The 25087-nt window shown below is 31.7% G+C and overlaps 3 protein-coding genes across 6 annotated transcripts; 2 read left to right on the top strand and 1 right to left on the bottom strand.

The window, feature by feature from the left end:
- Nucleotides 1-57: 57 nt before the first annotated feature.
- Nucleotides 58-3961, bottom strand: LOC137816476 (patatin-like protein 2). Its single transcript, XM_068619627.1, has 7 exons — nucleotides 3549-3961; nucleotides 2218-2399; nucleotides 1954-2146; nucleotides 1696-1854; nucleotides 1258-1563; nucleotides 989-1164; nucleotides 58-393 (listed from the first exon to the last, which is right to left on the bottom strand). Exons 1-7 carry the CDS (start codon nucleotides 3690-3692, stop codon nucleotides 330-332), a joined length of 1224 nt encoding a protein of 407 aa, XP_068475728.1. The 5' UTR covers nucleotides 3693-3961; the 3' UTR covers nucleotides 58-329.
- Nucleotides 3962-10718: 6757 nt separating this feature from the next.
- LOC137816475 (alpha/beta-Hydrolases superfamily protein) lies at nucleotides 10719-18512 on the top strand. Of its 3 annotated transcripts, none has more exons than XM_068619625.2 (10): nucleotides 10719-11561; nucleotides 12212-13305; nucleotides 13422-14561; nucleotides 14727-14768; nucleotides 15576-15652; nucleotides 16922-17006; nucleotides 17080-17163; nucleotides 17284-17385; nucleotides 17469-17567; nucleotides 18165-18512. In XM_068619625.2, exons 2-10 carry the CDS (start codon nucleotides 12220-12222, stop codon nucleotides 18303-18305), a joined length of 2856 nt encoding a protein of 951 aa, XP_068475726.1. In that variant the 5' UTR covers nucleotides 10719-11561; nucleotides 12212-12219; the 3' UTR covers nucleotides 18306-18512. The 3 variants fall into 3 exon arrangements, with proteins under 3 accessions (XP_068475726.1, XP_068475725.1, XP_068475724.1); XM_068619624.2 differs by having other exon boundaries at nucleotides 12169-13305; XM_068619623.2 differs by having other exon boundaries at nucleotides 12166-13305.
- A 1780-nt stretch (nucleotides 18513-20292) lies between these two features.
- On the top strand, nucleotides 20293-24053 carry HO2 (heme oxygenase 2). 2 transcript variants are annotated; one of them, XM_068619620.1, is made up of 5 exons: nucleotides 20293-20756; nucleotides 21207-21430; nucleotides 22330-22437; nucleotides 22526-22665; nucleotides 23803-24053. In XM_068619620.1, exons 1-4 carry the CDS (start codon nucleotides 20342-20344, stop codon nucleotides 22616-22618), a joined length of 840 nt encoding a protein of 279 aa, XP_068475721.1. In that variant the 5' UTR covers nucleotides 20293-20341; the 3' UTR covers nucleotides 22619-22665; nucleotides 23803-24053. The 2 variants fall into 2 exon arrangements, 1 of the variants encoding a protein (XP_068475721.1); XR_016518294.1 differs by having other exon boundaries at nucleotides 20305-20756; nucleotides 22320-22437.
- Nucleotides 24054-25087: the final 1034 nt, after the last annotated feature.

Raw genomic sequence — 25087 nt, 5'->3', positions numbered from 1 at the left:
TCTGAGGAGACCAGAAGAAACATGAGCAGGGACCAAATTGGTGCAGAGAAAATGAGATAAAATACAAAGGAATCTTCCCCTGCACTTTGAAGGGAGAATATTTGATAATATCCATTTGGGTTACAAATAAAATAAGAAACACAAAGCGTTTACACCACATGAAGGAATATTGCAGGGACACTCAATTTATTGTGATTCGATACAATGAAATAGATCTTCACTACAATTGACAGTACAAAATAAAATAAAAAAACTAACACACAACACCAATCATATACCATATTCATCAAAAAAACAAGTTTCTCTTATCCCTTCATCTTTCAAAGATTTCATTTATTTGCAGACATCTCAGACTTACGAAATCTCCTCTGTCTGGATAGTCGTTCCGCAAACCTGATAAAAAAAATAGTCAATTGTGCATGAAACTGTGATTTGAAGCAAGTTACAACTCATGGATATTGATTTTGTTTGATAAAAAATACATTAGTAATAAAGTATTAGTATGATAAACACATGGGGTTTATTATACTTAAATTTCTTATATAGTTTCTGTATTAAAGAAAAGGCTTATCTTACAGTATCAACAAGTAAAAAAACAAATAAATTAAACCGACTCACTTAACGGGTGGTCAAACTCTTATGTAAAGCAAGATAGACAAAAACACATTTATCTGTACTCAAACAAAATTCCAAAAGAATTGTCTACCTCCGACACATGGGGTTTTAGACATACGAGAAACTAATTGACGGTACATTTACTATATGTTATGTAGATGTGGTCCGATTGATAAGGAAAACAAACTCTCGTTAGAATGAACTCTAAAATAATTCTGATACCATCATATTAAGCAGTGTATTTTAAATATAACTCAACTCTTGGAAACCCAATTATATACTACTGGAAATGTTTTTTTCTTAATGGATGTGTATCTTCTATGTTGGGAGAGCAAAGTGTAAAGCTTATCTTTTGTATAGGATATATAAATACCTCTTCAAGGCATCTGCGTTTGTTTCGTGAGAATCAGCAGGTTCATGAATACCAGTCATCAAGTTAATCTTTGAAACTGGTTTCTTTAACAGTTCTTCCGCAACTTGGACGAGACCTTTCAAATTCTTCTCCGTGGCCATGTCAACAGAAGATAAGTCCCCAGTTAAAGTATCGTCCTGCAAGATTTGAACACAAGAACTACAACTCATGAGTTTTGGTTTGTAAAGATGAGAATGACTATTGCAGATAGTTTTGTATTCTGAGAGAACCTGGATTCGGAGATAGTTGTGTTCAGAACGGCGTGCTTGGAAAACGGAGGAGATGTGGAAATCAACCATGTCAGAACTGGCATGAGAGAAGGCATCGATGAGAGGGTTGCCATAGCTGTTGGTAACCCAACCCACGATGCCCCAGTTAGATGCAGCAGCAGCACTGTATCTCATTTCTTGTGTCTGAGAACCTGTTCCCAATGATATCACCAAAAACTTTTTGTATTGCAGCGGTTTCACATTCACGCTTCCACATGACCCTTCATGGCAAATTTCGTTCGACACTTCTGCCATCGCCACCAGTGCCTGCAAAACCACAAATTAACATATCTATCAACTTCTTCTCTTTAACAACAATCCTACATACAGATTTTTGTTCTTATACCAAGTTTTCTCATAGTAGTGTATGAATGATTATTTGATGAGAGTGTATAATACCGGGTTATTTGCTGCTACACCACCGTCTATAAGCTCGAATTTGAAAGCACCTTTGTTGGTTTCGGTTTCAAAGGAATGAGCTGGAAGATAGGTTGGTGCTGCAGAAGTTGAAATGCATATATCCGACAACTTTCCATTCAAATGTGGCCTCTTCTTCACCTATGACATCACATTAGAGAGTAACAGTTTCATTAGAGAACAAGACAAACACACGAGAGTGATATGTTTTAGATAATAATTGAGAGAAAGGAGATGAACCTGGAAGCTGGAAAAGATGGTGGGTTGAAGGTGTTTGATGTCAAAGGCTGGGATAACGACATTGGTTAAGGTCTGGTGCAGTTTGATGTCTCCTAGTTTTTCCCTAACGAGGTTGTGTAAATACTTGCCGTCGTACTGTGGTCCCAACAAAGTTCTGCTCAACTTCATCACCGATGAGATCAAATTCCAGCCTCTGTTACACTGTAAATTAGTACACAGTGATGAAACATGGAAATGATTTGGTATGAAGTTTGTGGTGTTTACTTGTTCTGTGGGAAGATTTTAGGGGTATGTTCAAGGTAGAAATCCTTAATGTCTTTGGCTGCATACAAGGGTCTGTTATTTTCATTTGGAGCAGTGAGCATGGCAGTGACTAATCCTCCGGTGCTTGTTCCTGCAATCACATCAAAGTAGTCTGCCAGCCTTGCATCATCACCATCCAGCTTCTGCAATTATTAATAGAGTCAATGGTTTGGATCAAATAATTATAAACACTTTCCAAATATAAAATATTTTTCTACTTATTAAAATTTGTTTATGCATATATAAACTACTAATTATTTACATTCTATATTTAATAAAAAAACTGTTGATAGGTAATTATATATTAATTTAAAAATTATTTAATAATAATATAAACTAATTTAAAAATTAATAAATTTTTTAGTATTTAAAATAGTCTCTAATTTAGTCAACTTTTAAATTAAGATATGTAATTATTCATATATTTGTCAAAAATTCTTATTTTTAATTGATGTGTGATCTCCATTATTTTTTTTTTAGAATTTTCTGAAATATTAACAAGGTTAAATATAATTTTGGTCAATCTATAAATTATAGTTCTTATTTTAAAATAGAGAGTATTTATTTTTAAAACTTCATAATTTTAGCTGCATTTATTTGTTTTATGTCATTAACTAAATTATATTTTACAGTATTAGTTAGGTTGTTCGATTAAAACAAAATAAAAGTAATAAAGTTTAGTCAAAAATTAATGATTAAACTCGATTCGAGATCCAGAAACTTTTTCAAGTGGGAACAAGGAAATAACTTATAATATTTTTCATAGAAACAATAATTTTTTTACAAAATACATAATTTCATGAAAAATATCTAAAAAATAATGTACTTTTTTAACTGTCAATATTGTAAAAAGTTAACAAATTAAAAATGATGAAAAATTAATTAATATCAATTTATATTTTTTTACATTTATTTAAAAAGGTATTTTAGGAAGACAAGACTAATGCAGAAAACAAAATCTTGTTGAGACATTATCCTCACACTTGAAGGTAGATCCACAAATTGAACCAGAATTACAACTTTTGCTACAATAGAAGACCAACAAAATACAGAAGATTGTATTTAATTCATGAGATACAGAACACAAAGTTTTATGAAAAATTATAATTATCTTCTGAACTTAGAAAAGAAACAGATAGAAAGATTTTTTTTTGAATCATTTCAATGGTTTAACCTTAATAACAGAAAACTCACAACAGTTCAAACAATATCTTACAAACAGCAGAAAAAATCACTTACCCAACTTATCAGAAATCACTTTGTTTATAGAAAGATGGAAAGGATATTATTACCTGAAGCTCTGATTCGAGGAAACCCAGTATAACTCCTGGAATGATTCCCCGAATGCCACCACCATCAATACTGAGAAGAGTAACCATGTGTCCTTCATCACTGTTGCTTGGAGTTTCAGAACCAATCCCATTGGTACCATCCATGACAGAGAGAGAGAGAGAGAGAGAGATGGAATGAACTGAGCTTAGGAAAGGGCAAAGAAAACTACAGAACTCTTGAACAAAGTTATTCAGAAAAATCTAGTTTTCATGGCTTGGTTTGATGAGGAGAAGCTAGATATTTATATATGGCTAAACCATGTAAAGAAGGAACATGTTACTGAGTAAATTATGTTGTCTGGTTTTTTAGCGTGTTATATTAGCTGCCACAAACATGGAAATGGATAACATGTCGAGAACTTCTAAGTCACATTATTTTAATCAGTTTTCACGTGTTACTTATGGTTTTTGACTGTGACAAGACAACCAATGAATGCATCGAGTTGTTTATGAGCTACTATTCAAACCATTAGTGATAATACACGTAGAGGAGTATATCTATCCATGCCACTCTAACATGAGGTGGTGGTGTTGTGTACTGTAAAATAAAACTTTGTAGTCATTAATACATGACAAACATAGTACATGACAAGCACAAGAAACAGGTTGGCTGTGATGTGGAGTGTGTTGGCTAAATATCTGTAGTTGCCATTTTTATTAGATGCTATTTCCTGCATACATTATATAATCAAGGATGTTTAAGGACTTATCCATGGTTTAGTAGGGTCATATAGATTTGTGGGGGGTGTCTTTTGCTTTTCAAATATGTAACTTGGACTACTTGTTGAAGTATCTTTTAAATATTTTTATTTATTTATTCTTTGTATTATCAATAAAAAAAACATGATAAATAGTAGAAAACTAATTAAGTTGGAAAATGTATGTGATGATAAGTTGACTAATTTATGATTTACGCGAACCATTTCATTGGTATAATAGGCTTTCATCTAGTTCATTCTTAAAATTCTTTATTAATAGGTATAATCTAACTATGTATCGTTTTTCTTAGTATATGAGTTTTAGTTTAGTCTTTCCATTTTTTATTTTTTTTATTTTTTGATCAGCAAAGAATTAATAAATTAAAAAGGGGACACTTCAGGGGTGTTCCAACCCGTATACATAAGACCAAACACCAGGAAGCACATATAAGGCTCACACAAACCTGCTTAAACTAGATACTCTTCCTATAAATTTTAAGAACTAATCACACTTTCCAGCAGATAGCCATTAAGCTAGAAGACCAAAAAGCTTATGGCTTCAAAGATTGATGGATCAAAGGGTCAATTTCTCTCATTCTAAATTCCAGGAAACACCACTGATGCCAATAGTTTAGTCTTTCCATATTTTTGTATTTTTTGTATTTTTTTATTTATTTTTGATAAAAAAATTTCTATGTGATGATAGATGATTGTTGTTGATTGAAATGTCAGCCTAACTCCAATGTTTAGCTCTGATGTTAAGTTGCAATAATGTTTTATAAATAAAAAAATCAAATTAAAAAATGGGGAATACTTTGATGGACTTAAAATACCCATTTAATCAAATTTTCAACACATTTAACCATATTTTAAACTGTTAACATAAATCTTTTTCTAGCTAAATGTATGCAATAAATAATAAAGTTATGTGACACAAAGTTCAACCATCATAAAAAAAAAGTCTCATTTTTACATTGATTGTATGAAAATTCCTTCTTATCATAAAGAAAACTTATCATTAACGACAAGAATAATATTCACTATTAGTAGCCACCATCACGATACTCATGAAAACATGAGTCAATGAAAATATCTAAAACACTGTGTCAATGAAAGTTACAAATTCCAAATCATTAATTAATTAATTAACTAGTAATTTATAATAACACGAATATTATTTATGAGGCACAGGCTAGGTTAAAGGAGTTTTTAATTTTATTTTTTGGGTTGTTTAAATTATAATTAATTTATTAAATTCTAACTTTATAGAGTCTGCTTAAATATGATTGTCCAAACAGTGACTATATTTGTTCTACATGCATAATTTAATTTTATACACAACAATAATTGTTTTGGTTCATAATTTAATTTTATACACAACAATAATTGTTTTGGTTCTGTTGTTTTAAGTAACATGATATTTAGATTATGTAGAAGGGTGAAGATATTTTTAAAGTATACTTTTTTATTAATTTATGCTGATAAAAAATTATAATAATAATTAATAAATATTTTTAAATTGATATTTAATTAGTTATAACATTTTAATTATTAGTTATTTAAATTCTAAAACTTATAACTAAAATATTAATAACTAATTAAATATCAATTTATAAATAATTTATTAATAATAAAAAACTAATTTAAATATTTATAATTTTTTTAATTTTTAAAATAATATTTAATTTAGTATATATAATTAATTATTTTTTATTTATAAAATCAATTTTTATTTATAGTTTTTTTTATGACAGTTGAGTTAATACAGAACTTGTCATCTATTTTACTTAATTTTAGTTTATTGCATTTATTATTGATGTTAGGTTTGGTTGATAGTAATGAATGCCAATTATTTATTTTTCCTTATTGAAGTAACAAAAACAACATCATTGATGAATAATCAACACAACCTCAGGTGAAGAACCCAAACGAGAAACACGAGTTTTCATATAACCATTAAAATATTAATGGCGTGCTCGTGAGGTACACAAATATCTATTTTTCACAACTCTTCCCATAAGGGTTAAAAGAATATAAATTTCAGTATTTTTTTATATTTCTCGATTTATTAAAAATTCGTAATTATTACTCTAATGTATTATATTATTCCAACAATCATGCGAAGCAACTAGAACTAAAATAACATAGAGTTTTAATATTATATATAGAATTGTGTAAACATTCATAATGAACATACTTGACCCGAATAATTTAAAAAAAAATGTGCATGTGAAATATAGCAAAGAATATGTAGAAGAATATCTCGTAAGAATAAAAATGAGTTAGATTATTCCACAAAAATATACTTTATAGCCTGCATTGAGCTTAAATCAAACTAAACCTTTTTTTTAGAAATTAGGCAAGTTAAACTTCATAAAAACATTTTTTATTAGAAAAAACATTTTTTTATTAGAAAAAACATTTTTTTTAGAAAAAAAATATTAGAAAAAACATTTTATTAGAAGAGATAGACCTTAAATATTTAAATAGTCATATAACACATTTAACTAAATATAGATGATTTTTTTTATAGAATTATTATTATGTTAAAATTGTTTGAATGTATCAGTTATTTTTTTTAATTGTTAGGTATGTTGACTTATATTAAAGTTTATAAAGTTATTAAAGTATATCATTTCTTCCTATTAACAAGAAATAAAATAAAATAAGATAGTTCAAATGTATCTTAACTCTTATACATTAAATTTCCAAAAGCAATCTTTTTGATACCTAATCAACATTGATAAAGACATATAAAAACGTGATCATGTTATATTATTTTTTTCATGTTATAAATAAATATAATCTTAAATAAATTATTTTTTCCTACTATATTATTTATATATAATTAGGTATAAAATATGTACAATGTATTACATAATATAAAAAGAATATTTTTAGTGAGTTTATTTAGATTAATAATATAAGAAATTCACAAGTCTTTTTTGAAAATCTTATAACAAGATAAATTTATAATAGGACATACTTATATGCAAACAAAATTATAATAAGACATACTTTTATGTAAAACAAGTCCAACTTTGACAAACAACATACCAACAGCTAAGATTGGTTGAATTTTTTAAGTTATATATGTTTTGTATTTTAAAGTAAAATTAATTTTGGTTTATAGTCCAAAATTTTATGTCTTCTAGTTACTTAGAGTAAAAGAAAATTATTGAAATAAAGAATTATGAGTGTTTTTTTTATATGATAAATGAATTTTTAATAAATTAAAATATTAAAATATTTTATATTGATTTATAATATAGTTGGTTGAAAATTCGTTTGTTACATAAAAACACTGACTTATTTTAATATCTGACTTATTTTAATATTTTTTAGTATACGAAGAACATCTAAAGTTTGAATTAAAGATAAAAATTATATTTAATCATTTTTCTTATAACAACTATATTATCTTAATAAAATATATAGATAATGGTATGAACTTTTGTTTTGTAGGAATGGGCACATAGAGAAAACCAATGCATATGAGATATAACTCACTAAATTAAAACCACTAGTTACTATTTTAACACACACATGACTTGCATGGTGAATTATTGATATTGGCAAAACACAGTAGGTCAATATGCTCCACCATTTTGGTGTACCTTACTCATAATTGAAAGGCTTCTAAATAATTTTTAATTCATTGATGTATTTGGATAATTTTTTTTTAATTTTTAAGAAATTTAAATATTGAGTTTAAATTATTTAACTTTGAAATCTCTTATTTACATCAATCATAAAATAATTTCATTGGCGTGTATAAAATAAAAAAGGTAAGAAGATAAAGAGCTTTTAATTTTTATTTAACATTCCCTAATTAATAAAAATATGTGTATAATGTTTTAAAAGTTCCCTATTCAAGCAATATATTTTCTTATAAAGTTTTTCAAATCTTTTATGAAAAATAGTTACCCTCTAAAATTACTCAACTAAACTTTAAAAGAAGTAAAGAAGTTTGAAATTATTTCATTTGAAAATTAAAATAGTAACTTGATCCACTCAATTACAACTATAAGCACGCCAAATATAATATTATATTTATAAAGATTAGTGATGATGAGATATTCATAATCATACTTATATTTATTATTTATTTAAGAATTCCTCACGTTTCACATTATTCATAATTTCACATTAATTTAAAACATAAGATATTCTACCACCACCCTTTTCATTGGCTTTTCGATTTCTTGTTCTTGATGCTCCTCCGTAAAGCAAATTATTACACTAATTAAAAAAACCTTTCTTTCTGCTCGAGTAACTCGTGATGGTTATGAAATCAAAAAGCTTAATAACTTCAAATTTTAATATTATATGTTTTTTAATATCATTTTGTACATTTCTTAAAATAGTTTATTAATGCAGATAAATAACTTAAAATGGTTTTTAATATTAACTATTAAAATTTTTAAAAGAACCTTCTAAAAGATTGAAAAGAAAAGAAAAAGATAAGATAAGAAAAAATTATTATCTCTTCATTAAGTGGAAGCAATCACGAGTTTAAAAAACAAATTTCGAGAGAGAGAGAAATTAAACAATGGATTGTAAGAAATTTTATTTTTCTAAAAGCATTTATATATGTTCTTATAATGTGTAACTCCAATCAATAAAGTAAAGAGGGAGTGAGATTAATTTTTTTTTTGTATTAATCATAATAAACTTAAGTATGTTTTATTAACATTTTATCTATTTTGAATTTTATATTATTTTATTTTCTTTCTTTTTATATTTTTATTATTTAATTTAATCTCCTGTTACGTTCTATTTATTTATTTATATTCATGTTATTTGATTTATCTTTTAATTATATATGTGGTCTTATTTGTTTAATTTAATTATATCATGTAATTTCTAATTAGTCATGTATATTTATTTATATTTATATCATTTAATATATTTTCAGTTATACTGTTTATTAAATTTATATTTATGTTATTTAATTTATTTCAAAATGCCCTTAAATACATATTTAATTATATTCCAAAACCTTTTTTCTAAAATATGTTTTTAGATTGTTTTTCCTAAAAGAATTTTTTGTATTTTGGATTTTTTTTTTACTCAGAATGGGATTTTGATTTTGTTTCCAGATTTTTATTTTCGTAACACAATCATTTCTTATGGATTTACTTTTTTGAAATGTATTATTTTTAATTTCAGATTTTTATTTTTGAAATAAAGGACATTTTTAAAATTTAAAACTATATAGAGTGCGAGTTCAAAAAGATTGAGTGTAAGAGGAATTTATCCTTCCTATAATACTTGAAGGCTTCTTCTTCCTGCACCCTTACATATTTTTTCCTGCACCCCACAATTTTTTAAATTTTGAAATTGGCCTTAATCTTTTATTTGAAAAAGGATACCGTAGTTACCAGAAATAGGGATCTGGGAGTGTGTTACGGATTCATCAATCCAGAACTGAATATTTTTTTTTTCTGGATGAGGGGGTGTTCTGGAAGCAATTCTTACATAAATTATTGATTTCTGGATTGCTGAATCTGGAAGCCTGATTTTGTTACGGATTCATGGATTTGGAATGCTTTTTTTTAAATTATGGATTTCTGAATCCATAATGCATATTTTTGTTACGGATTGATGGATCCGGAATGCTTTTTTTTGAATGATAGATTTTTGAATGTGAAATGCATATTTTGAATTAGAGATTGGTGGATCCGAAATTTTACCGGAAATGCCAATCCAAAATTTTCTAGTTCCATAATCCATAATGCAAAAAAATAAATACAGTTTAAGTCCATTTTAGGGTTTTTAAAAAATAATAGGGATAATTTGATATTTGCATAACATTATGGGGGTGCAGGAAGAAAAATGTAGGGTTACAGGAAGAAACTGCCATACTTGAATAACAAATCACTTGGGCTTTAGAAGGTGGGCCGAAACCCAAAAAAAGTTGGCAGTCAACTACTCTCTATCGGCATCTTCCTGCACCTAGGTACATTCTTCATGCACCTCCATTTCTCCTTTTTTTATTTTATGGAACATCCAATTTACCTTAAATTCTAGAATTTGAAAAGTATTCTCAACAATTTAAAATATAATTGTATCTTGAATTGTAAAATTTGGAAGATACTTTTGTATTCTTAATTATCTTCTAATCACAAAATACTTTCAAAACTACAATTCAACAATTCAGATTACAAATTCGATTATAAATTGTAGAATTTGAAAATCAAAATACATTATATTTTGTATTTCAAACTATAGAGTTTGAAACATATTTTCTTTCTATATTAATTTGAAAAGAATTTTTGAATTCGAAATTTTCTTTGAAATATAAATTTTATTATTAATTATATAATTTAAAATAAATTTTGTATTTTAAATTCTATCATCCAAAATATAAAATTTTGTATTTTAAATGTAAGAAAAAATCTTTATATAGAAAATTGAATATGATCCATGTACCATTAGGAATGAGAGCAAGTTATGGTCCCGCCATCTAAATCATCTTGGAGTCAAGAAAAACGACTAACATCTCTTCTCTTTCTCTTCTCTTGGCAAAACGCAAAGGCAAAAATATAAAAATAAAATGTTTCGAATCTGTAACAGAACGCAACTACTTCTTCGCCACCATCTTCCTCGAAGCATTTCTTCTTCAAGGAAAACGAGCAATTCAACAAAGAAAAGCGTAGAGAATTCTCAAATTGCACCAATCCACGATCACCGCCACAAGCTCTCTCCTATCTCTCCGCAATCTTCCTCTCGCGCTTACGTCGTCGCGCTCTCCGCCGCCGCCATTCTCACCTCCGCCGCCTTCCTCACCTCCGACTACGTTCGCCACGAATCTGATCGCGGCGGAGAAGCCAATCCTCTCTACACGAGAGCCGAGCACGCCGCGCGCAAGGCCGCGGACTCCTTCGACCGGATTTTCCACCACGCCAGGCGCACCGGCGTCGCGGCTGCGGTCCTCTGGCACTCTCTGTGCTCGGTGCTGTCGTCAGCAAACCATGAGGTCCGCTCCGGCTTCGAGATTCGCGTCGCGGCCTTGCTCGCCGACATCGCCGCCGCGAACTCCGGTCGTAGGGCCGCGATCGTCGGGGCTGGTGGCGGCGCTGTCGTGGACTGGCTGCTGGAGGCCGTGGCGAAAGAAGGCGGCGGCGGCACTCAGGCGGAGTCCGCGAGGGCGCTTGCTTCTCTGATTTCGGACCCTAACGTGTCTGCGGCGGTGCTTGGGAGACCTAACGCGGTTCCGAATCTTCTGAGGTTCATATTTTCGTGCCAGCCTCGGCGTTCTAAGAAGAAGAAGGTAAATCATTCTTTATGTTAATTACTTTTTCTGTGTGAGTTGTTGTGGTGGTTTTGTTGCTTAGGCATTTGCAAACTGAACAATCAATTGGACTTTATTTCTAGTGTGCTTGATTACTTCTCATGAAATACATTCAGTTTGTTTGTTTATTCCTTGAGGATATTTTGTAAGAAGACTCAGAAGCTGTATGTAATCTTAGGAGTTGTCTTTTGAACTAGAATAAAGTGTATGACTGTCCTTTTGTATATTTCACATCTAATATTTAACATAAAGTTGTTGCGTTTTTAATGATGCATGCCAAAATCTGATCGTTGTTTTGTTTTTAACATGTATTTTCTTAGGAGTAGTGATGAACGCACCCCCGATTGTGGGTGGGGGGTATGTAGGTGGAAACATGAGAGCAAGTAAAAAGAAAAGGGAGAGTAATTAATAATGTGATCAGTGATGTGATAGGATAGAAGAGAAAGTGAGTGTATCACAGTAGAATTGTTGTTTTCTTAGTGCTGTGGCTATTCTAGATCTATTATATAAATGTAAGCATAGGATGTTGACGATAGTCTCTTTTCTGGTTCTGGCATTTACATTATGCAAATTTTTGTGGCAGCAGCATTCAAGACGTAGTGCATTTGATATTTCTGATTCTTTGAAAGGTAGGAGTATGCTTGTGGCTGCCATTATGGATATCGTTACGTCCAGCTGTGACAATACACAAGAGGTATCTTTTAATCCATCATTGCCTGGAAATGCTGAGACTAGAGACATTGCTGCTGCCCTACAAGTAATTGAGGAAGGGGGTTTGCACTTGGATGAGCCACCTGAAGGTGAAGATGATGGTGGTGGGACCGGAAGGAAAGGGATTGGGATCAAGATACTTGAAGGTACCCCTGTTCTAGGGCTTTCAAGGACCTGCAGTGATTCCTATAGTGAAGAATTGAAGCATCAAACTCCTAAAACTATCATATATCAAAATAAGTATGAAAATTCTCCGCAACAAAAGAATGTATCCTCTTCTGTTGTTCCTGGTCTCTGGGATGATTTGCACTGTGAACATGTTGCTGTTCCTTTTGCCACCTGGGCATTAGCAAATTGGGCAACAGCATCGCAAATGAATAAAACTCACATTCGGGAGCTGGATCGAGATGGACATGCAGTCATGGCTGCTTTAATGGCACCCGAGAGATCTGTAAAATGGCATGCAAGTTTGGTGGTGCGGTTGCTATTAGAAGATCGCCATACACCTTTGAATGAATCTATTTCTGAATGGGCTTCCAGTATTCTTTCTACTATATCTCAGGCATGCAAGCATGAAGATGTTTCTTTGGCTAATGTAGCTTTATCTGCCCTTCTCTTATCTGTTGAGAGGAGCCCTGCAGTGCAGAAGATAGTGATGGAGAATGGTCTTAACCCAATGAGAGAAATCGCCAAGCAGATGACAAAACATAAGCAGGTGCAAGAAGCAATGGCAAAGGCATTAGAGCTACTTTGTACTGGGGAGCTGCATTTGTCACTTGAAGAGAGTCAAAAATGGTCGGGCATTCTTGTACCTTGGGTTTTTGGAACGTTTTCCTCTGATACTATACGATCTTCAGCCATAAAGATTCTTTCTCAGATCTTGGAAGACTACGGACCAACATCTGTACCACTTTCTCAAGGATGGTTAGCCATTATGCTATCTGAAGTTCATAGTTCTATCAAGAAATCAAATGATAGTGGAACCAGTCAACCAAAAAGTGATAATGTAAAGGTATGCAAATATTTTTCTCTCATTCTGTCGAAATTACCTTTCACTATATCTGATAGTGCTACTTCAATTCCAAGTCTGCTTTTGGTGCACATTTTATCTGTGTTATCTTTTTGCAGACGTTAATCAATAATGCAAATATTGCTTCTGCTGCACAAGTTGCCAATCAACTATCCACTGCTGTTGTTAATCTGGCTGCTAAAAAAATGGGAATTACCTCTGGGGATGCATCCCCACTGGCAGATTTTCTGTCTCTGGAACCTTTAGCAGGACCATTTAAAAATTTAAAAAAAGATAATCTGCCTAAATTAGATGCTGCAGATTCTGCCGTGGCAACACTGAAAGGAATTAAAGCTCTGACTGAAGTTTGTGCTGAAAATTCTGTGTGTCAAGACATGATAGTTGATTTTGGGATTTTAAGTTTACTGAGGCGCTTTATGTTGAGTGATGATTATGAGAAACTTGCTGCTATTGAGGCTTATGATGCATCATCTAGAGCACATGAGGGGAAGGAGCGGATATCAAATGTAGATGGGAAACCACCTATATCAGAATTATATGATTCAGCCAGTGTTCGAGTTCCACCTACTGCTCATATCCGCAAGCATGCAGCTCGGTTGTTGACCATCCTCTCACTGCTTCCCAAAGTCAAGAAGGTCGTCACAGCTGATGAAACCTGGTGCAAATGGCTTGATGATTGTGCTAATGGGCGAATTCCAGGTTGCAGTGATCTTAAAATGCAAAGCTATGCCAGGGCAGCACTTTTAAATGTGTTTTGCAATGACCAGCCTAATGGAAGGAGTGGAAATAGTGGTCCTTCTGATGGTGGTGTAAAAAATTATAGGAACTCATGTCCTCGTTATGATGACATGATATTCTTGATAAATTCTCATCTTCCCCACTGGAAATGTCCCAAAGAAACAGATCAGCAAGAATCTTTATCAAATGTGATATCTCTGGCTCCCTTTGCTGATAATGACAATGGAATAGAATCCTGGAATAACAACAACTGCTCTATTTCTAATGATTCAACTAAAAGCAACCCAGATAGAAATTTGCCTCCACTAGACATAGTTTTTGTCCACGGACTCCGTGGTGGGCCTTACAAAACTTGGCGTATAGCTGAGGAAAAAATCTCTACTTCACCACACTTGGTGGAGAAGATTGACGAGGAAGCAGGAAAGCTTGGAACCTTTTGGCCTGGTGAATGGCTTTCCAGTGATTTTCCTGAGGCTCGGATGTTTACCCTAAAATACAAGGTTTGTCTTAGTAAAGTTGGGGCATATTTGCCTTAGTAAGATGAGATGTTTCGGATATGAATTGCATTCTTTTTTTTATGTTAGTTCTATCACCTTTTCTAGAGTTTGTTTCATGGGTGGTTCCCTTTACCTCCATCTAACTCTTTAGGTAAATTCTTTGTGCAGACTAATCTCACACAGTGGTCTGGAGCTAGCTTGCCTCTTCAGGTTACAATTTTAAAACACATCATTATTTATTATCTAGAAACATCATTAGCTTTTACTTATCTACCATGCTCTGCTTCTTAGTCATGTGGAAAGTTGCTGATACTTGACTTTGTAAAAGTGGATACGGGGTCTCCATGCACTATGAGCCTTGTTAAGGATTATAGAGAATTATCATTTTTTATGCTACAGTCATTCTGGAATTGCCTTATCAGACAGACTTGCAAATTGAAATTTCCTCATCTTTTTTTTTTTGATCAGCAATGAATTAATAGAATTTAAAAGAAACACTTTAGGGGTGTTCCAACCCTTATACACGATGAAATTTCCTCATCTTGCTTGAGGCTAAAGCACCATTACACGGTTGTATGATCAGTTTGTTAGCATTTTATGAAAATATAAATCTAGACATCATACTAAGTTTTGACATGTGCTTAAATGACTGTTAAGAAAAGCTGTCCAAAAATGAACTCTTACCAAGTGAGACTATGAAGATCTAAACAATTTACTTGTGATTTGAGTGAAGCAGTTGTGAGAACGTTTCTTTCTTTCTATATCCTTTTGTTTCTTCATTATTAGTTTGTTATTTTTGTGTTTCTGGTTTGCATATCACGGGTATGTATCATAGCTCTTAAATTTCTCTAAAACTATACACTACAGATCTACAACCAAATTCTTAAATTCCTCCCTGCATGTATGGTTGCAGTTGGCAATTTCTCTTGCATCCTTACCACTGCTTTCCTTTCACTTACCCACTGACAGGCCTCTTTGTTTTCTAGTTCAAATACTCATTTATTTTGAAATTTGCAGGAAGTTAGTTCTATGCTATTGGAGAAGCTTGTTGCGGCAGGAGTTGGGAATCGACCTGTTGTTTTTGTTACTCACAGGTTAGTCTAGCTGCCTATGAGTGTTCAGATTATTGAACTTTTGTGCACTCATTGGTTTACTTACTCATTTTTATGATTGACATGCGTCCTCTGAAAGTGCAAGTAACTTCTGCTTACAAGAATATTTCTTTCACTGTTGTATGTTATTGTGTGTTTCTCTCTCTCTCTCTCTCTCTCTCTCTCTATATATATATATATATACACATGCTTCTAAACAATCATCAACAGTTAGATTAAGGGAATTCATGCATATCACCTGACTATTGCTTGTTTTCAGGTATATTATCTTAATGTTTTTTGGTTTGATATGCTTTTAGTTATCAATCCGTCTAATATACTACTCATTTTTTTTTTATCTTACTACTTCTGAAACTATTTGTTTTTAAATCTTCCTGCAATATTCAATTCTTTGGCATTAGTTCCTGAGTATACTTGGTTTTCATTAACAGCTGCTTCAGTCTATTTGTACAATTTTTAGTAATCCCTGTAAATATGCCTTTTTTTATTTTATTTCAATCCCTTAGTCCCTGAATATTTAGGCACACCAGCAGTTAACAGTAACACTATTTAATGACAAGGAACTAATGCTAAAAATTCAATATTACATCGAGAGACTATTTAAAAAAAATTAAAAGTACTAAAATAGGAAAAAGTAGTTATGTTATAGGACCTAACTCATATTTAAGGCATGCTTTAATCATAATTTGTTCTTTCAATCACTCTTTCAGTGGCACCACCTCAAAATCTTGAGGTAACAATTATATGCAGAAGGGTTTTAAATTTAAGAATTTAAGTCATGATTGATTCACAATCATACAGAGTTTTAGTTTGCAACTTTTTTTTTCATAAATGTGAACATGTCTTACTTATACAAGAGAACTTATACCTTACTTTGATATAAAAGTAGCAAAAAAGGATGCAGAACAAATTAGTTCTGTTGATTTTTACGTGTGTCTGTGTAATCTATTTTGCTCTTTTTTGGCAAGAATTGTTGTCAGGTGTGATGGATGCATACGTCACTTTGTATGTCTTATGAACAAGTGGTGACAAGTATTTTTGTTGTTTGTGTCTCAACTGTAATTGCTTTTATTTTTCCAGTAAAGAGTTTAGCCTATGAGTCCTTTTGGGACAATGTCAAAATTAATTGTTTATTTATTTATATATTTCGTGTAAATTGCATTTTTCAGATGCCTTTTAATCACCAAGTTATATGTTTAGTCAAACTGTACCTCACTTTGTTTTGCATATGTGCTTTTCTATTGTTTGCAGTATGGGAGGTCTGGTTGTAAAGCAGATTCTTCATAAAGCAAAGGAGGAAAGATTTGATAATCTTGTGAAAAATACTATGGGAATTGTAAGTATTGATTCCTTAACTAAATATATGCTTAAAATATGCAGGGTTTATTTTTATGTTATTTTGGTTGCAGGTTTTTTATAGCTGCCCACATTTTGGTAGCAAACTTGCAGATATGCCTTGGCGAATGGGCTTTGTGCTTCGTCCAGCTCCCACAGTTAGTATTTGAAGTTACCTACCCTTGTTCAACAATAGATGTTGGTTAACCTATTTCCTATGCAATTATATTTGCTACATTTGAAAGAGTGTTCTGCTCTTGCTTTTTAATGTTTAACAGATAGGAGAGCTAAGAAGTGGATCTTCAAGACTGATAGAGCTTAATGACTATATTCGTCACCTTCATAAGAAGGGGTTGCTTGATGTCCTCAGCTTTTGTGAGGTAATCAGCAATTAAGCTATTTGGTAGTATCTATTCCGATGTTTTTTTCTTGAGTTTGAGTTGTGAGTGACTGCTTTTTGCAGACCAAGGTAACTCCAATAGTTGAAGGTTATGGTGGATGGGCCTTTCGGACCGAAATTGTACCAATTGAGTCAGCATATCCCGGATTTGGGGAATTAGTTGTAAGTATATTGTGTAATTCTATCTCATTTTATAAGAAAAGGAAAATGAAATAAAGAGTAAAATATTTTGTCCAAATAATTCATTTTCATCCAAGCTCTGGCCTTTGATCTCCCTACCCTTCCCAGCATCCCAGTTGCAAAAGGCAACTCTGAAAAAAAAGGTTCCTTTTTCACTTTTAAGGAACATATAATGCAGTAACTGATGTCATTGCTATTTTAGTTTCATGATTTAAGATAATCACTAACTTGTGGTTGCCATGAATTGATTGCAAAATATTTACGGTCATCAGAAAAAAAAAGTTTTCTGTTCCCTTCTATAAATTTTTAGTCCATAAACTATCAAAGAATGGTTGGACAATGTTGATCTGCATGTCCTGTTAGATGCAAGCTTTTAGCCAAAGGGATACGTTTTTCTTGAGAGACTCCAATGACATAGGATTTGAAACAATAGAAGTCAATTCTGTCTGTGTGACAATTCACGATTTACAAAGTATTTATGCGACTCGGTTGCAATATTTGAATCGACCATACTTTTTTGTAGTATTATAGCAGTTTAAGCGTTTTGTTTTTCTGATTTGGCTTCAAATTTTGAAACAGGTATTGGAGTCAACAGATCATATAAATTGTTGCAAACCAGTGAGCCGCTTAGACCCTTCGTATACGGAGACGTTAAAGTTCTTGCAGAGATTAAAAACATGCCTTGACTCAGCTTATGTTTCCGAAGAAGAGCTTAGCTAGGTACTTCAACTTGACACAACAACAAAAACGTCATAAATCCAAGTTTAACATAGTTAATGAAACTTGAATGTGCAAGCCTTCTATTAGATATGGCTTGCCTCAGCTTGTACAGTTTCCCATTCATCAACCATTCATTTAGGGGTTGTTGTAATCAGTGTACATAAATAGGAAAACACAAATATAAGCCTTGTATATTTAAATTCTTCATCTACTTTGTTGTATCTTCTCTCCTATGCCCTATGCCCTACTCATTAAAGGGATGTTTCGTATTTTTAGGATTACTCATTAAAGGGATGTTTCGTATTTTTAGGATTTAGGGTTTAGTGTTTATTTCCCTCTCATCTTCTAAGGTTCAACGTTAGTTGAATTATAGAAACCAAAATGATAAGTATAATGTGACATTGATTTAAGTGTATATTGTTTTTTGTATTATTATAAATTTAATTGAGAATATTTTAATACTAGACTAGTAGTAGAATTTACAATATAAAAATTAAATAATTAAAACTACGGAATATGAATTTAAAATTTTAAAAATGAAAGTGTAGTTAAAAAAGTCAAACATGTTTATTTTTTTAATAAAAAAACTCATGCTAAGCATCATTATAAATCATAATAAACATATACTTGATAAATAAATAAATTAATATTTAATTTATTTTTAATTAAAAATATTATTATTATAATGGTATGTATTGTATTTTACTTTTTGGGTGTTACAAAATCTTTTCCTTTCAAATAACTTGCATAGTGGAGAAAACTTTCTGAGCGAGTTAATGCCAAAGAATTTCAAAGATATAAAAGTCAATTATATTATTATACTTTGTTAAAAGTATTACCTTAGATCCTAATGAATTCATTTCATTGATGAAATGACTGATCAGAAATGTTGTTAACTTATTGGAACATAGCATGATTTACATCCACCAAATCATTCATAAAAAAATAAATTAAGGTTATAAAAATATTTAACACTATTCATCCATGCCTATTTTTTATTATGCCTTTTTACTATTCATTCCTGAAGATATGAAGCAGTAAAAAAAAAACTAATTTATCCCATGATGAAAAAAATTGTATCTGAATTGGGAAAATTTTGATTCTCTATTTCTTTATTTGATTGTGCTTTTCTTAATGCAAAATGTAATAATTTTTACTATGCTTCGGATTTGAAGTTAGTTATCAAAATATAATAAATCAATATATTTTGCTTGCATGAACAACATAATAAAAAACTTATGATAATCAAAGATTGTATCTTTATTCTTCTTATATGATGAGTGCTATTAGCAACTCATGAAACATAATTTTATGATGTAATATTTAATATTTTTTTTAAAAAAAGCAAATGAATTATAATATTCAAAAAGATGTAATCAATAACTTTTTTTTATCATATTGAGCAGTTGCTATTTAATATTTATAATTGCTCAATTTCATAAAAACAAAATTGATTTAAGTCATCATAGGGACATCAATATTTTTATTCCATAGTAGTTTTATTAGATGGATTTCAGAATTGAGGTCTTATAATAATTAAAATATATATATATATATATATGTAAATTATGTTTGATCTTAGTCTCAAGGTGTGTAAGACTATTCAACACATTTATATTCCTTTTTTAATATTAAACATTTATATTGGTTTTGTAATCGAAATTAAATATTTCTAAGTTAAGAAATATTCCTCATATACCGTGATGGTAAGAGTAAAGTTGAAATTTAAATATTTTAATTTATGATAGATTAAGAAAATGATTATTATTTAAAAGTAACGAAAAATAATAATAAGTATAGTATATAATCTCTAAAATAACTATGTATATAAATTATTATAAAGTAAATTTTAAATTTAATTCAATCTTATAAAATAACTTAAAAAATAAAATTTATACTTATTTATATAAAATAAAATATTTTCATTTTTAATGACTGTGGAATCAAAACACGGAATTAAACATAAATGTGTGTGAAAAATGAATATAAGGGTTTAAATAAAAGAGAATGGGGATAATGAAGTTTGAAGGAAGAAGATGATGGGTTCAACAGTGAAACCCATGGCACAGCTACGCTTCCCACTCCCAATCTCACTCCCAAATAAGGGCAATTGCATTTTCAGGGTTTCCATAACAGCAACAACTTCCACTCTCACTCACTCTCACTCTCACTCTCACTCTCACTCTGCAATTCCAACTCCTAAGCCCAATCCTAAGTCCACGCTCAAGAAGAGAAAGAGGTATCGGAAGCTGCACCCCGGAGAGTCCACCGGCATCACTGAAGAGATGAGATTCGTCGCCATGAGACTCCACAACCCCGCCGTTTCCCATGACCAATCAAATTTCGACGCCTGGCACGCCTCCATGGAAGGCTTCATCTCTTACCTCGTTGACACTCACCTCATCTTCGCCACTCTCCAGCGCATCGTCGACGAATCCGACAACGTTTCTTGTGAGTTCAATATCAGTTCCAGTTACATTCCACTCATTGCATTGCATTGCATTGCACCTTCTTTTTCAGATTATTGTCTTCAAATGTAATTAATACTATTTAGTTACTGTTTTTTTTAATTATCAAAATTCATGATATTGTTATTTAATCAAATGAAGTTTAATTATCAAAATTCATGATGTATAACAAAGGTTGACGTTAAAAATCAGAGGTAGTAATCCAGGGGGAGCCTATTGAAATTAATGTAAAAAACATTTGTTCTTAATTAAAAAGATGGTAATTGATGTTATATTGAACTTTTAAAGGCAGGGAACAAATTATTTCTTTTCAGGTAGACAGATGAAAGGTGAAAAATAGAAGGATCAGTGATTTGCTTTGTTTTTCTAGTTTTCCGTGGAGAAAAAAAAATTGATTTGAATTTGTTATGATGAGAATTTCATGAATTTGCAGATGCATACATGAGGAAAACTGGGTTGGAAAGATCAGAAGGGCTTTTGAAGGATCTGCAATGGTTGGAGGAACAAGGAAATGTGATTCCAAATCCTAGTTCTCCGGGGATTGCATATGCCAAATATTTGGAGGAACTTGCAGAGACAAGCGCACCCTTGTTTCTCTCCCATTTCTACAATATATATTTTTCTCATATAGCTGCTGGTCAGGTGATTGGAAAGAAGGTGTGTGTATTCACTTCCCTTTCCCCTGTCTTAAATGTTGTTTATGAAGGAATACTATCACTTGGCCCCTTTTGGTGTAGTTCCTTTCTCTGTCTATCAAATTGAAAAATGAAATTGCTCAGCAAGATACATTGTCGTTTAAAAGAAAAATGTTTTTTTTTTCTCAGCTATCATTTTCAATCAGAAATACTAGGGATAAATAAAAGAGATAGGTCAGGAAGGAGACCTCATGAGTGAGTGATGAATGTAATCAGTGGATAATTTAATCATTTAATTCTATTTTCTTTTGCTAAAAGTGAAAGGAGTATTTTGAAAGTTGATGACATAACATGCCCCCAATAAGAGAGATCTACTGCCAAGTAGATTGTTATCAAAGAATAAATCAAATTTTAGATGTTGAATTCATGACAGTGGGGTTCAGGAGAAATTTGAAATAACATTTTTATTTACTGATAAAAACTACACATGAAGTAGTACAGGTACCTTCCGATCTCTCTCACCAACTCAAATGCCCAGCACTAACAAGATACAATGTGGTTTTGGTACCCAGCATTCTAACTGGCTTACTATTCATGTCCTACATTTTGGTACACAAATTGATAGAGAGGTCTCACACAAGGGTCAAGCCTTTTATAGGAAAAATCTAACTGTAAAATAATAGAATTGACATACTGAATGATAGCTTGGAGTTTAATTTGATCCATAAAAATATGCTCATAGGCCCTCTACAAACTCACGCAACCTTGTAAAAATGAATATGTATTTTTACTTTATGGTGTTGAAGTTCTGTAGTCAACATAGAATCAGAACTGAGGAATTCCTTATCCAAAGAATTCCATTACGTACTTATTGTGAAAATCATCATGGGTTGCTTGTCATTCTATTATAGTTGCTTTTAGGTTTCTGAGAAGCTCTTGGAAGGTAAGGAGTTGGAGTTTTACAAATGGGAAGGAGATGTACCTGAATTGTTGAAAGATGTCCGCGATAAGCTTAACCAGCTTTCCGAGGTTGATTACTAAGAATCCTACTAGCTTTAGTATTGTATTTAGATGCTATGTCATTCTTATTATTGATGTGAGATTGTGGTTCATGCAGCATTGGTCTCGAAATGAAAAGAATAGATGTTTAAAAGAAACTCCAAAGGCATTCCGGTTTATGGGACAGATTATTCTTCTTCTTGTCTCATAAATAGACATTCTGTTCTTCTTTTCTGAACTGCTCTGCCTTCTTTGATGGTAAGTTTTCGAATATTTCCTTTTCTTCCTTTTAACTTCTGAGGCTCGTGGCTTTTAATTGATGGAGGAGGGGCTACCCTAACTATGTTTGCTACACTTTTAATGCTCTCAAGTAATCCATTTTAAGATAGAAATATGTGTTTTCTACACTTTTAATGCTCTCAAGTAATCTCACATCTGTCTCAGAAAAAAGAAAGTATCTCACTTTTTAAATTGCATTGCATGCATAATTTGTGGTGTATAATTGGACTATTGATTAAGCCCAGTAAATGTGAGGGCTCTAAGTGAACTGTAGCGTGGAAACCATCAATTGTTTTCCTATGCAGCAAATATTTCTAATATACACTAAATAAGTCCTTGATTATAAGTAACGATCAATTTAGTTCCTGATATATAAATGAGCAAATTTTAGAGACTCGCATTTATAATTATTATTCAATTTTGTCTTTGAAATTAACACCATCAATCATTTTGCTCCTAATATTACTAAATCAACAATTTAGTTCTTTAATATACAATCATTATTATGAGTGTGGTCCCTAAATTTGACAACTAGAAGTCTATTCGGTCTCTAGGGTTACGGACTAATTTGTAGGGTTGTGTTCTTATACTCTGGTATATCATATTATGGCATACCTTTTGCTTTAAATTGTTTTCTTTTAAATGATTCCTTGCTTTCAAACTGTGCAAAAAAGTTTTTTTTTTTCAAAATAAATAACCAAACCGGAACCGCATTACAAAACGGTGTGGTTAAAATTGAATCACTTCATAAATCAGTCCGAATTGTGAATGGTCCAGTTCAATTTTTTTGTTTGATTTGGTGTAGTTATCTATTCCATATTCATGCATGATTCGATTTTTTTAATGAGCTGAATGTGTTCGAACCAAACCATCGTATGAAAGTGTGAACCAAACTGTTCTCAAAAAGTGCTTCTTTTTGCACACTATGTAAGGAACCAAAACGAATAGTTATCACTGTTATCGATCCTTAATATTGGGGGCTAAAATGATTGATAATTGTTAAATTGAAGGACTACTTTTTTTCATAAATTTTTAAACGAAAATGACTGGTGATTATGAGTCTAGGGACTGTTTGATGGTTTTGTCTAACTATAACTATTATCATGTCTCATACAGCTGGGATGGATCTGCTGTCTTTTTTATAAGGATTTTTAAAGGGCACATTGCAGAAGGGAGAGAGACTTTTTTCAATTAGAGATGTAGCATGGTAGGAACTACCTCAGCCTCATTCATGATTATGAATCTTGGTCTTAATACTAATGCTTTCCCTCATTGTATCCATAATTTCCTCTTCCCTCATTGTATCCATAATTTCCTCTGTAGATTTTGTACCGTGTAAAATTGGCAAGGTGCATTTTTTTCTTTTACTTGTTTATCGCCAAAAGTCGCTCTCTAATTCATCGTCAACATCAAACAAATGATAACCTTGGTTTAAACAAAATTTTTGAAAAATTCTTCCGAAATAGTTTTTTCTTGAAATTCCACCCAAGAATCTCCACTAAATTTGGGACAAAACGCGACAAATTTCAGGTTAAACAGATGAGTATTCACCCACGAAAAAAATCAAACAGTTTCACACACAAACGAACATTTCTTTCAGCCATGACAGTGACGAATAAAAAATTTATTACCATTCTTGTGAGATGAATCTGGAGCTCAAACCTCAGCCAAAACTCAATAGACAAAGTGACGAATGTCTGGTAAAAATTTAAGACCAAAATACTCAAGGAGTAAGGTGTAGTAAGTCCTAGACCGAGAATGAACAAAACCAGTTTTTCGAAAACAAAACGTCCTAGCTTTTCTTTCCCGTATATTTTTTTTTTTATTCGTTTATGGACGTGCCTCCTTTCCTGGGTACAAACAACATACAAACGTGCTTGTATGAATTTTTTTCAGCGCAATACGGACACATAATGAAATTGCAGAAATTAGGCCGAAATTTTACAAGTTTCTTAAAAGGATAGACTTGGTTTGCACAAAATTTTTAAAAAATTCTCCTTGAATAGTTTTTTCCTGAAATTCCACCCAAGAATCTCTACTGAATTTGGTACAAAACGCGACAAATTTTAGGTCAAACGGATGAGTATTCACCTGCGAAAAAAATCAAAAAGTTTCACACACAGACGAACCTTCCTTTCAGCCCTGACAGTGACGAATAAAAAATTTATTGCCAATCTTGTGGGACGAATCTGAGGCTCAAACCTAAGCCAAAACTCAATAGACACAGTGTCCAATGTCTGGTAAAAATCTCAGACCAAAATACCCAAGGAGTAAGGCGTAGTAAGTCTCAGACCAAGAGTGCACAAAATCGGTTTTCCGAAAACAAAACGTCCTGACTTTTCTTCCCCGTATCTTCTTTTTAAGATTCGTTTATGGACGTGCCTCCTTGCCTAGGTGCAAA

The sequence above is a fragment of the Phaseolus vulgaris genome, chromosome 1, assembly GCF_051622355.1.
Source record: "Phaseolus vulgaris cultivar YP4 chromosome 1, ASM5162235v1, whole genome shotgun sequence".
Lineage (NCBI taxonomy): Eukaryota > Viridiplantae > Streptophyta > Magnoliopsida > Fabales > Fabaceae > Phaseolus > Phaseolus vulgaris.
This window is presented reverse-complemented; position numbering and strand designations above follow the sequence as displayed.